This window comes from Monodon monoceros, unplaced genomic scaffold, assembly GCF_005190385.1.
Source record: "Monodon monoceros isolate NGI ecotype Baffin Bay Population unplaced genomic scaffold, NGI_Narwhal_1 Super_Scaffold_1, whole genome shotgun sequence".
NCBI classification, from domain to species: Eukaryota; Metazoa; Chordata; class Mammalia; order Artiodactyla; family Monodontidae; genus Monodon; species Monodon monoceros.
In genome coordinates, this window is record NW_021703765.1 from 58457247 (window position 1) to 58471606 (window position 14360).

The 14360-nt window shown below is 42.0% G+C and overlaps 1 protein-coding gene across 1 annotated transcript in view; it reads right to left on the reverse strand.

Annotated features, from left to right (window-relative positions):
• The window catches only part of PIEZO2 (piezo type mechanosensitive ion channel component 2), a 330011-nt gene that overhangs the window by 135592 nt on the left and 180059 nt on the right, over positions 1–14360 (reverse strand). The window contains exon 5 of the mRNA XM_029230410.1: positions 13568–13730. Coding sequence (XP_029086243.1) covers positions 13568–13730 — 163 coding nt within the window. The remainder of the gene's footprint in view (positions 1–13567; positions 13731–14360) is intronic.

Below are 14360 nucleotides of genomic sequence, written 5' to 3' on the forward strand. Positions count from 1 at the left end.
CACACAGATACACACACGCAACACATATGTACACACACAACACACATACACAGAGACACACACATACACAATACACACACAACACACAATACATATACAGAGACACACAGAGACACACACATACCTACACACAACACAGACACACACATACACACACAGGGATTTAATCCCAGGCAATTCAAGTTCACATACCCAAAATGGGTTTTGCATTCTACTGTATTCCATCACAGCACATTTGTACTTTTTCTGGAAGGAGAAAGAATGTTTCAGGCTTATGCATTAAGATTTTTCTATCTGTTCAGAGCTCAGTATGTACCAGTGTCTCTAGTAAGAGATAGAGCCCCACACATGTAAACAAGTAAAAAAATTAACAGCTAAATATCTCACAGCAATAAATGCTATTCTGAGAATTAAAATAGGGTGATGTGATTGCGAGTGTCAGGGCAGCTATTTTAGATTCTGAGGTCTGGGAGAGCCTCTCTGAGGAGGTGACATTTCAGCTGAGATCTGAATGTCACAGAGTCACCAGCCATGTGAAAATTCTAGGCCAGAGCCTTCCAGGCAGTGGGAAGGGCTGGCTGAGCCTCCATGGTGTGTCCCCAGACCCACTCCCTCCTCCCCCTTCTCCTCGTTGTCAGCAGATACCCCTATGTCCTGCCTCACAGAGACAAGAGGGCTGAGCCCCAGCCAGTGCATCCGCCCACCCCCTGCAGCCCACCTGTGGGCAGGGGCTCATGGCCCCCGGCCCCCTCCTGGGACGGTGGATGAGCTGCATGTGCTGGGGCACCTGGGAGAAGGACAGCCCACCACCCTCCCCTGCCCCACATCACCCACGTTTGGGAGTTTCAAAGTGAAAGTCTCCAAGAGTTGGCTGGATGCACGGCGGCACGTCCCCAACACTTGAATCCGCTCTAACAGGACTTTGATAACCAACTACTCCACCCAATGAGGGGAACAACAAGATCTGTTTCGCAGGGTGACTCCAGTGGCTGCAGGGGGAGGGCAGGGGGATCCCGCAGCCAGGAGGCTTTTCTGATGGAGGAGCGGGCAGGGAATGGAGCTGAAGAGCGTTCGGTCTTGGCCAAATGTCTTGGAGGTCGAGTCAGCAGAACTGACTGGTAAATTTCACGTGGAAGGAGGAGGGGTGGAGGAGAATCAGAGGTAGTTCCTGTGCTGTTGCTGTCTTTGCTGATGAGATCAGGACAGCCAGGAGTGGAGCAGGTGGGGGAATCCAGTTCTGAGGTGAAGGTGTCACGGGGGCAGCTAGTGTAGGATTCTGGAGTGTGGAGAGGTCTACCTGAGGTTCACTGCCAAAGTCAGGGGTCTGATGAGGTGACCTGGAGAGAACACAGAGGTGCCCACCTGTCGGAGCTGCCACACCTGGGACCAATCTGTCTCTCCAACCTTATCCTCGTCTCTTGGCCCAGAAACATCACATGCAGGGATGGAGAACCACATGGAGAACCCGGAATCCACAGGTTCTTTGCCTTGGGATGTGCTGTCCGCACCCCATGGGAGCCCTTGCCCAGTGTCCAAGGCCCCGGCTCCCAGGCCAGCCTTTACCTTCAGCTTCTCCATCTCCCAAAGCTGAGTTGCTGTGTGTGCTATGGCACTCACAGAGCCTTCCACGTGGGGCATCTGTTGCTTAATACCTCCCGCACAACAGGTGGGTGACACACTAAACATCCCTCCTTGAGGAAGGAAGTTTGTCCAAAACCTTCAGTTTCCATACTTGAACAAGAAGACAGAGAGAGAGAACACAGGTAGAGGCGACTGGTCCCAGCCAGAAACACACTCCTAACTTTCATAATAAATGACTTACTGCTCAGTTATGGAATTGCTGTGGATGTAGATTAAATCAAATAGAAATCTCTGGTCAAGAACCTTCGTGAGCTTAGACAAATGCATTTCCCTGACCTCTCTCGGGTGGGACTGGGGCCCCTGTGATTTTTATAAACATACCAGCGTACTTGAGGTTTTCCAGCATTTTTGTACCGGAATCCCCAGGGCTTTCAGTTAAAAAACACTTTTTAAACCTGCCAAGCTGAGAGGGAGCCGAAAGTGAGCCCCTACCATCCAGGCCGGTGCCAGGACGGCCATTAGCCACATCAGGCTGGCTTGGTAACAGGCTGGCTTTGTCCCCCAAACAATCCATATGTGCAGTGTAAACCCCGACGCCCTGGAAGCGCCTCAGCTCACCCTACTGTATTTACCAACGAACAGCCTTAGTTGCTGGAGTTGTAATCTGTCCCTGTGTCGGAACCCAACTTGGTTCTGGCCTTGGAGCTAAGAAGGAGTAGCTGTAAATAAAGATTTATCCCCCTGGTTCCTGAGCTCTCGTAGTAATGAAAGACAAAGAGGCCCTTTATAAAGTTTAAAAAGCCAAATAAAATATTACATATCAGTGTTGCCCAGGTCAAAGTATACAACTTATCTGAAGAATTGTAAGTGCTCTAATGCATCTTCTTTAAAAGCCCCTGACTTCGAAACACACCAAATGTACTAAGGTAGCATCTCATTTCACATGAGGATGCTCCAAGTGCTACAGAGTCAACTGCGTGAGAGGCCATGGTTCCCCGAGCCTGGACAGGGCCTCCTAGTCTCACGCCACCACTGCGTCCCACCCTGCAGTCCTGCCCCAGCAGTCACAGCATTAGCTGTTATTCCCACTCAATTCTGGACCAGGAAGACACCATCAATTACTTTCAGTAGAACCCAAACATCATGTTTCCTTATCCCCAAGCACTAAACAATTCAGCCTGGGTTGGACTAAATCCCAAGAATCACCTGGGAATCTTTAAGAGGACAGATTACCAAGCTCCACCTCAAACTTCCTACATCAGACATTCTGGGAGTGAATCCCAGATTAAAGAGCTGCACAAGGTGATCTGGAAGCAACCAGCCTGGAATCCATGCCCTTGCTGACATCTGCAACCTTGGACCAACTCATCCTACCTGAAAATACTGTGTTTGAGTCGTATGTTAGGCAGACTCCCTTAATTGGAAAATATATTGAAATAATTTATCTGTGGAATCTCTTTCTGATTTCAGCCAACCTTTAGACGTTAGACCAGAGATTCTCACACCATGGAATCCATTTTCCTCTTCCTCTTGGGTAAAACCAAGCTATTAAAAACATTTCGATGGGAGGGTATCAGAGTCACAGATAATGAGCCACAAGATCCTGGAGGCAAAGGGAACATTTTTCTAAGATGTCAGAGTTGTTTAGTTAACAATTTATCTCACAGAGTGGGTTCATCTCAACAGAAGAACCCAAGGAAGGAATAGGCCATGATGTGAGTCATCGCAGAAGAGGAACAAGTCTCATCCATAGCGTCCTCGTGGACACAAGCAGCCAGATAGAGCACGGGAGCCGTGCTGGCGTGGGGTCACGTGTGTTATGTGAGCCTAACGTGACAGCGTTGCACAGACAAAGCCAAAAGTTTATTCTGTTTCTGCGCTTGTTTTAGGAAGATTATTTTTCCAAACGTATAAGAGCAGTTAAATCGTTCCCTGTTCCATTTGGAAAAGTGAGTATAGAGATGTATGCTTTCAACCACCTCCTACAGAGCAATAAAAGTTTAATAAGGGACAGGCAAAGACACACTGAATTAGCAGGCAGTGACCCGCTGGGTGAGCCAGGACTGCAGGCCTGGGGAGCTTTAATAAAATCAGGTCTGGTACCACTGTATGTTTGCCTGTCTCCCAGAGATTCTGACCGAATGGGTCTGGGATGGGCGCTGCACCTGGACCTTTACACATTCCCAGGTCAAAGGCAGTTCAAGGTGGTGGTGAAGGAGGAGCCTGAACTCACCTCCTCCCGTGGACACGACAAATATGCAGCTACACATGGATCATTTCCCCTAAAAAGAACCTGAGAACTAGCTGAACACCTGGTCCCCAACAGAGGATAGAAAGGGCCACACCCAGACAGGCAGGGGAGGCATGTGGTCTCACTCACCCTAAAGCCAGTGAAATGACAGCAGTGTGACACGCACTGAGACTGTATGTAAAGGAGAGTCATTCATAGATCCAAAGGCATCAGCCGGAGGGGTGGGGGATGGTGGAAACACTCCCCAGAGACAGAGGTGCCATTGCGCTCCCCACCTAACCTGCTGGAGCAGGCAGGTGAGCTCGGACACAGGGTTGAGCAATTGTAGCACTACCCTGCTGACCTGCTGAAGCTGGAGAGCTCCAGTGGCTGAGGTGGCTGGGCATGTGTGGTCTTGGCATCCTCCCGCTCCTGCCCTGAAGCTGACAGCACACAGACAGGGCACTGTCTGCATTGCTGAAGCTGTGGGCACACAGTCAAGTCATTTTCCCACTGCCTTCCCAAAGCAAAGGACCAAGCCTGGCCCCCACACTCTCCAGCTGAAGCCAGCAGGAGCATACAGTCCAGATAGAGACACAACTTGATTGCCTGGCCCTGGTGGCCAATGGGGCTGGAGACCCTGAGCTCCACAGCACTGGAGCAATCGGAAAGAGAGCTCTTGTCAGGCCACCACCCCCAGGGCACTGCACATAGAGCAGGCAAACACAACCCCTGGCTTTCTTTGAAAAAGGCCCATTCATGGAAACTTGGAGCCTCAGGTTTCTTTTGTGCCTAGAGGCTAAGGAAGGGTTCCCAGGGAAGTAAGCAGGATGACAACATCCTCATACCCCCTTGGCCTCACTACAGCTCAATGAGACTTCCTAGGAAGGAGCCTGTGCACTCCTCAAGAGTTCCGATTTTTGCAACTGTTGCCCAGAGGACACATCCAGATCTCCACATCTGGAGAACAGCAGGGATTACAATTGTGGCCCCACAGGACTGTATATATCTGCATACTTTAGAAGCTGTTGCCTGAGAGACTGGCTTCCAATCAGCCTAAGTGCTAAATGAGAGTCCTCCCCTCAGAACACTGACGGGTCCTGACACACCCTTAACAACAGGGCCATATCAAGAACTACAAAGATTCGAGAAACCACCAAGAGCTAAGGCAGGGTTGAACAAGAAGGATCATCCCTACGCAAGGCCACACCTTCAAGACTGAGAGGCAGCAGTTTTGCCTACTACATAGCAACAGTCAGCAAAATGAGGAAATATGTTCCCCCCCCCCCAAAAAAAAGCAAGAGAAAACCTCAGAAAAAGACCTTAATGATATGGAGATAAGTAATCTACCTGATAAAGAACTGAAAGTAATGGTCATAAAGATGCTCTCTGACCTCAGGAGAAGAATGGATGAATACAGTGAGAACTTCAACAAAGAGTTGAATATATAAAAAAAAACACCAATCTGTGCTGAAGAATACAATAACTGAAAGGAAAAATACATGAGAGGGAATCAAAAGCAGATTCGATGACAGAGAAGAACAGATTGGCAATCTGGAAGACAGGGTAGTGGAAATCATCCAATCAGAAGAACAGAAAGAAAAAAAAATTTTTAATGAGGATAGTTTAAGGGACATCTGGGACAACATCAAGTGTACTAACATTTACATTATAGGGGTCCCAGAAGGAGAGGAGAGAGAAAAAGGGGCAGAGAGCTTATCTGAAGTAATAATGGCTGAAAACTTCCCAAACCTGGGAAAGGAAACAGACACCCAGGTCTAGAAAGTGCACAGTCCCAAACAAGATGAACCCAACAAGATCCACACTAAGACACATTATAATCAAAATGTCAAAATTAAAGATAAAGAGAGAATTTTAAAAGCAGCAAGAGATAAACAACTGGTTACATATAAAGGAACCCCCATAAGACTACTGGTGAATATTTCAGCAGAAACTTTGCAGACCAGAAGGGAGCAGCACGATACATTCAAAGTGCTGAAAATAAAAAACACAACCAAGATTACTCTATCCAGCAAGGTTATCACTCAGAAGTGAAGGAGACATAAAGGGTTTCTCAGACAAGCAAAAACGAAAGGAGTTCATCACTAAACCAACCTTACAAGGTATGTTAAGGGGTGATTTTCAACCTGAAAAGTAAAGGCCTTAACTAGAAATAAGAAAACATGTGAAAGAGAAAAGTCTCTCTGGTAAAGGCAAACATATAGTAAAGTTAGTGGATGAAACACTTCTAAAGCTATTATGAAGGTTAAAAGGCAAAAGTGGTAAAATCAACTGTAACTACAATGAGTATTTAAGGAATACACAAAATAAAACAGATGTAAAATATAACATAAAAAGCATAAAATGTGGAGAGGGGAGTAAAAATGTAGTGCTTTCAGAATGTATTCAAACCTAAGTGACTATCCACTTAAAATAGATTGTTTTATACAGATTGTTATATGTGAGCCTCATGGAAATCAAAACCCAAAACCTTTAAATAGATAGACAAAAAATAAAGGGAAAGGAATCCAAACATAACACTAAAGAAAATCATAAAACCGCAAGGGAAGAGAACAAGAGAAGAAAGGAACAGAGAAGGTTTACCAAAGGGAAAAAAAAATATGAGAAAACAACGAACAAAATGGCAGAACATACCTATCAATAATTACTTTACATTACTTTAAATGTCTAAATTCTCCAATCAAAAGATACAGGGTGGCTGAATGGATAAAAAAACAAGAGACTCACTTCAGATCTAAAGACATGCATTGGCGGAAAGTGAAGGGATAGAAAAAGATATTCCATGCAAATGGAAATTTTTTAAAAAGCTGGAGTAGCAATATTTAGATAAAATACACTTTAAAACAGAGACTGTAAAAAAGACGAAGAAGGGCATTACATAATGATAAAGGGATCAATACAACAAGAGGATATAACATTTGTAAACATGCACCCAACAAAGGATCATGTAAATTTATAAAGCAAATATTAACTGACATAAAGGAAGAAATTAACAGTAATACAGTAATAGCAGGGGACTTTAATACCCCATTTGCCTCAATGGATAGATCATCCAGACAGAAAATCAATGACACATTACGCCAGATGGAAAATAGATACATACAGAACGTTCCATCCAAAACTGCAGAAAACATATTCTTTTCAAGTGCACATGGAACTTTCCCCAGGATAGATCACATGCTAGATCAAAAAACAAGTCTCAATAGATTTAAGAAGACTGAAATCATATCAAGCATCTTTTCCAACCACAAAGGTAAGAAACTGGAAGTCAATTATGAGAAGAAAACTGGAAAAAACACAAACGTATGGAGACTAAGCAACATATTACTAAGCAATCACTGGGTCAATGAAGAAATGAAGAGGAGATTAAAAAAAATACCTGAGACAAATGAAAATGGAAACAATTTTCCAAAATCTGTGGGACACAACAAAAGCCGTTCTAAAAGGGAAGTTCATAGTGATACAGGACTACCCTGGTAAACAAGAAAAATCTCAATTAAACAAACTAACCTCACACCTGAAGAAACTAAAAAGAGAAGAACAAACAAAACCAAAGTTAGTAGAATGAAGAAAATAATAAAGATCAGAATGGAAATAAACGAAATAGAAACTAAAAAACAATAGAAACGATCAGTGAAACCAAGAGCTGGTTCTTTGACAAGATAAAGACAAGTGCTAAATCTTTAGCCAGTCTCACCAAGAAAAAAAGAGAGCGGGCCTAAATAAATAAAATCATAAATGAAAGAGGAGATGTTACCACAGAAATACAAAGGATCATAAGGGACTACTATGAACAATTATATGCCAACAAATTGGACAACTTAGAAGAAATGGATAAATTCTTAGAAACACATAACCTTCCAAAACTGAATCATGAAGAAACAGGCAATATAAAAAGACCAAATAATAGTAACGAAACTGAACTAGTAATTAAAAATCTTCCAACAAACAAAAGTCCAGGACCAAAGAGCTTCACAGAAGAAATCTATCAAACATTTGAAGAAGAGTTAATACTTATGTTTCTCAAACTATTCCAAAACATTGATGAGGAGTGAATGCTTCCAAACTCATTTTACAAGGCCAGCATTACCCTGATACCAAAACCAGGCAAAGAGGCCACAAGAAAAAATTAGAGGCCAATATCTCCAATGAACATAGATGCAAAAATATTCAATAAAATATTAGCAAACCAAATCCAACAATACAGTAAAAGGATTACACACCATGATCAAGTAAGTTTTATTTCAGAAATGCAAGGATGGTTCAACATCCACAGATCAATCAACAAAGAATAAAAATCATATGATCATCTCAACAGATACAGAAAAAGCACTCAACACAACTCAACGTCTGTTTACAGTGAAAACTCTCAACAAAGTGGGTATAGAGGGGACATACCTCAACATAACAAAAGCCACGTATGACAAACCCACAGCTAGCATCATACTCAACAGTGAAAAGCTGAAAGCTTTTCCTCTAAGATCAGGAACAGGATAAGGATGCCCACTCTCATCACTTTTTTTACACACAGTGTTGAAAGTCCTAGCCACAGCAATTAGGCAAGGAAAAATAAAAGACATCCAAATTAAAAAGAAGTAAAACTGGCACTATTTGCCCATGGCATGATACTATATATAGAAAACCCTAAAGACTCCACCAAAAAACTATCAGTACTAATAAATTAAGCAAAGTTTCAGTATACAAAATTAATATACAGAAATTGGTTGCATTTCTATACACTAATAACAAACTATCAGAAAGAGAAATTAAGAAAGCAACCCCATTTACAACTGCATCAAAAAGAATAAAATACCTAGGAATAAATTTAACCAAGGAGGTTAAAGACTTGTACTCTGAAAACTATAAGACATTGATGAAAGAAATTGAAGATGACACAAATAAATGGAAAGATATACTGTGCTCAAGGGTTGGAAGAATTAGTATTGTTAAAATGTCTATACTACCCAGAGCAATATACAGATTCAATGCAATCCCTACCAAGTAGCAATGGAATTTTTTACAGAACTAGAACAAAGAATCCTAAAACTTTTATGGAACCACAAAAGACCCCAAATAGCCAAAATAATCTTGAGAAAGAACAAAGCCAGAGGTATCATGCTCCCTGATTTCAAACTATATTATAAAGCTAGAGAAATCAGAACAGTATGGTACTGGCACAAAAACATACACATAGATCAATGGAACACAATAGAGAGCCCAGAAACAAACCCACCCATTTATGGTCAGTTAATCTATGACAAGGGAGGCAAGAATATACAATGGAGAATAGACAGTCTCTTCAATAAGTGGTGTTGAGAAAACTGGACAGTTACATGCAAAAGAATGAAACTACTCTCACACAATATGCAAAAATAAATTCAAAATGAGTTAAAGGCTCATCCCACCCTAGACTTGGCACAGTGCTCCAAGCAGAGATCAGGCTCTGGAAAAAAGTTCTGATTGGAGTTAGGAACAGACAGATGGATGGGAGGATGGGAAAGGAAAGTGGTGGGTTCCAGGGTAGGTGCAGCACTGCTCAACCTTTTGACATTTTAATAATAAAGACATGCATTTTCTTTGCATCTTAGTTCATCACAAGTAATTATTTGGGTCCTGAACCTTTCAGGACACTTTTAGGCAACAGGAAGGGTCTGTGCGCCCTTAGAACTGTGGCTTTTGTCATCACTCCCTGAATTCTTCATTTCTACAGGGAGCACAGCAGTCAGAAGAGCTAAATTTAGCTGGTTCTCATAAAAGAAAACGGGTGGTTCAGGGTCAGTAATAATCTCTGTAACCAAAGACAAACAGAGACAGATGACCGTGTCTTTGTGCTTGAAAGCCAGGATCTAGAAAATGTAAAGCAGGTGGCTCTGGACTAGATCTCAGGTGGGAACTGAGCAGATGCCTAATTAAAAGGTGACAATAAAGAGATTGATTTCTTCCATTCTTTGTTTCTTGCTCTTAAAAAAAGAGTAACTTGAGCTTCAAAGTTGAAGCTTGACGTGCAGCCCAGCTGGTCGTTTTCTGGGCCAGATGTTACAGTAGACTAATGAACGTTAGGTATTAGAAAGGAGGGTGCAGATTTGAGGTTCCGAAGGAATTTCCAAATAACATTATCAGGACCTAAATGTTACAACACTGAATTTTTAATGGATGGGTAATGATTTATACTGGAATATTCATTATATCCTTCATGTTTGATTTGTCAGACTATTTAGAAGATGCCTCTTGAAGCAGACTAAGTTGAGACTAAAATTCCTACCTGAATAAAGATTTAATTTATCATAAATTTAGTTCAATAGTATATTAAACTATTATCTGTTTCAAAAAAAATAAGGCCTGAAATCTCGTTAAATAGCTAGAAAGACCTAGAAGTATATAAACACACAGATGCTATCAGCTTGGTAAAATTACTGATGTAATTGGTGTTTTATTGCACAGATAACCTTTCTACACAATGTAAGTTTCATAACACAATTCATTTTTTAAAGGCTAAGAATCAGAATCTTTTTCCCAGCTATGATTTGTCGATCTGCTTCTGAATTAAAATGAACGAATAAACAAGACCACAGATACGTCAGCTGGAAAAGAACGTTTTATGGCACTTGGGGAGTTGGTTCTTGACTGAGGTCTGCTCTCTGTAAAATTCAAGAACAGGGGCAAAGCCTCCCACCCATGCCCCCTGGGGATTTTTAGGGGGAATCCTTGGGTTTGTGATGCCCTTTAAAACAGCAAACTTGAGCCTCATTAACAAGTCCATGAAGATTAGGGAAGACTCCTGAGCCTTCTCCAGGGATTAGTTGCTACTTTGAAACCATGCTAGATTTGAAAAGGAATTCTCCCAGGCACCAGAGGATTGATTAATCTGCCATTTCTCCACTGAGATAAATGAAGGAAGAAGGAACGCCAGCAAACACTATCCTTTCAAAGGATCCTTGGGACTTCCCTGGTGGCGCAGTGAAGAATCCGCCTGCTAATGCAGGGGACACGGGTTTGATCCCTGGTCTGGGAAGATCCCACATGCCGCAGAGCAACTAAGCCCATGTGCCGCAACTACTGAGCCTGCACTCTAGAGCCCACAAGCCACAACTACTGAGCCCATGTGCCACAACTACTGAAACCCACGTGCCCTAGAGCCCTTGCTCTACAACAAGAAGCCAATGCAATGAGAAACCGGCGCACCACAACAAAGAGTAGCCCCCATTGGCCGCAACTAGAGAAAGCCCGTGCACAGCAACAAAGACCCAACGCAGCCAAAAAAAAAAAAAAAAAAAAGCCAGGAATTAAAAAAAAAAAATTCGAAGGATCCTCAAAAACCAAGCAATCTAAAACACAAACGCCAAGATTTACAAGTAGCAGGAAGTATGCTAGGAACTTCAAAATAAAACAACTTGTCTTGCTTATTTCTCCTGGCCATGTATTTCTATTCTTTTCAGACTCTAGCTAGATGGTTCCCCGGTAAGATGTATTTCCTCCTGGATTCATCTCAGGAGATTGACTCTAGCCTGCTCCCCTGGGCCCTCTGGGGGCTGGAATGTACTAAGAGAATGGAACTTAATATCTAAATTAGACCCAAACAAATTTAACCGAGAGGGAAATCAACCTCATAATAATGATATTTAGTATTTTCAAAGCCCCAATAAATAATGTTTAGAGTATCTACCCCTCTTTTCCTTATTGTTAAATAATGTCATCAATAATATATAGGGCACAGATATTTAAACAACTTTCAAATGGGAGAGAGGTACCATAAGCCTGTCTTGGAGAACCGAGGGGAATCAGGAAGGAAACATGATTTTAGAATTAGTCAATGATATCGTGTCTCTTCTTCACCAGATGTGTGATCTTCACCTTAACCTAACATCCCTTATCTTCCGTAGGTCAGTGTAGGTCTTCCTAGTTTTATGGCAAAAGAGAGTTTGAATTTGGAGACAGAAGTCCTTTTTATAGGAAGCTTTGTTAATTCAGTCACGGTTGTCTGTTACTAAAGGCACAGAGGTGATTCTTTTACCAAGTGGGATGGCCTCAAACACACCCTCCAACTTAGCTTTCTTTCATTCTACAAGACCCTGAATTTGAAATTTTTGCGATTGTTCTACTGCCTCTCAAACTGGAGAAGAGCAGAGGGAGAGCGGGTGCCCTTTATTATTAAGTCCTCACAACAATCTCTGCTTTGCAGAAAGAGAGAATAAACAATTTTCCCAACATTACACAGCCACCTTAGGTGGCTTCCAAGTCCGACTTTAGAGTCCACTCAATTCCCAGTAAAATCCTTTACACTCCATCTATAATATGAGGATAACTGAAAATCAACCTCACTTTATAAATAATAATAATGAAAAACCCTAAGTCTGGAGAGCTTGAGTTAATGGATTTATTTTCACTGAACCTGGAAAATTTGGGGTAATTATTGAAGCCAGCTGATTTTCAAAACTGTAAATATTATAAAATAAATTTCAAATGAAAAATGGAGATTAAAAATTTTAATTAATTGTCATATAATTATAAAGCCAACCAGAAGAAAAAGCACCTTCATAGTTTGATCTATTTTCAGGACACCAAAAAGTGTTGTGTAGTTTGCAAACTTGAATGCAAGAGATGGGTAGTTTTTACCTTGCTATAATTAATTTTTGCACCATGTACCTTTTTTAACATTTGTCTTAAAAATAGTAGAATATGGATATGCAATGTGATTGTATCTCTTTTACCCATAAGGATTTTAGGCGATAACATCATTTCTAGTCTGCAGAGGTTAATGGAACCATATTCACTCTTTCTTCATCGTTGTATTTCTGATAAGCACACAAGGTAAACTGCTGCTTATCTGTGAAGCATGTGCATCATCTGCTGTAACTGAGAATTTTCTTCCTTTGATGGCTTCGTGGTTATCATTCTCAATATAAGTAATTTCAAGTAGCTTCAGTTTTATAGGTTTAATTTCTTGCCAAAGCTTATGAATGAAATTTTTGGTACTCGTGTCTTATGTCAAAGGTACTCTTTTAAGGAACTTTTTTCACAGTAAATTTCATCTTTCAATTACCAAATCAATTTCTTTTTAAGGCAACGTCACCTAGACTCACATAACAAAGTGCAGTTATTAGAACAAACAGGTCAGGGACTGAGTGACAGCTGTCTCACGTGCTCCCATTCACCACAGAGTGAAATCTGACGTGTCCCCTGGTCCAGCTAAAAATTCACATACATTTTACTCATTCTTACACTCTTCCAAACGCATATATTTTTTCTCTGGAGGGCTTTAAAAATACCTCGATGGAAGCATGTGGAGTTAACACACTGACTCGGGACAGCAAGGTGCACAGACTGGAAGCCTCCTTCAAGGTAGAATTAATTTTTTTCTCTTACAACTACCAGGTGTTACTTCTCTAAGAGCATTGCGGTAATGAAGGTATCTAGACCATAGGCTATGATACAAATTTGAAAGGTTCCCCATCTGAGTTAAGGGTAGATGACAGTGAAGAGACACAGGGTCAAGCCCAGGCCCTTAGGGGATGACGCCTCTCGCAGGGCAGCCCTCACGGTCTCCGAACTTGTCTCCTCATGGCCCAGGCATGGGTGAGAATGCCCACACGTGAGGATCACACGAGGGTGTGCCAAGTAACCGCCCAACAGGGGACGGCATGAAGCACAGTGCATATCTCACTATTACACTGTCACAACCTACCAAGGTCAAGGCCCCAGAAATCAAAGAAGGAAGAGGCACAAAGTCAGATTTACCGATTCTTCATTCTCAAACTCCAGGTTATACTGCGCTGCTTCTTCAGTCACTGGTTTCTGAACGATGTTCCTACAGACCAGCCAGATGGTCAGACTGGCTATGAACATGCCGACGTCAGGCACAAACACTCGGATCCCGTTGCCAGCATCAGCTCCCTTTAAGCTATGGAGGGGAAAAAAGCGGGGGGTGGGGAGAGGAAATTTAGTTCTTTTTATGTTGCTATGGTTAAACTATCATAAAGTATGTTTAAATCTTCTTAATGATTTTAAAATAAAGAATGCTCAGTTTCTGCCCAGAAGGTACCAGAAAGCTTTTCACCAACCCCGGTCTTATGTAATCTACTAAGATTCAGGAAGCTTCCAGGGAGTTTTAGAAATAGTATAAAGAACCCTAAACCAATTCTCACTCCTAAAACGTGCTAATGAACTAACTTGTTATAAAATAAACCACGTGTCCAGTACAGAGACAGGTGTTTGCAATCTAGCTGGAGCAGTTAAATACTAGATGTACACAAGCAGCTACGAGATATTGGGCCTTGGAAGTAAATCAAAGTTAGAAGGAAAAACGGAGAAGATGTTAAAGCAATCCTTGAATAGGAGCTCTTCATGATTTTGAATACTGATTTGATTTTGTTTTCCATCCTGTTCCAAGAAAGATCGTTAACAGAGAACTCAGAAGATTCGGTTCCAGTGTCAGTAGGACCTGACAGCTGCCTTTCACTGGAGGCCTTCCCCACATCCTGCATCCTTCCTCTGCCCCAAAGAGATAACACTGTTTGTCTTCTTTATCTCA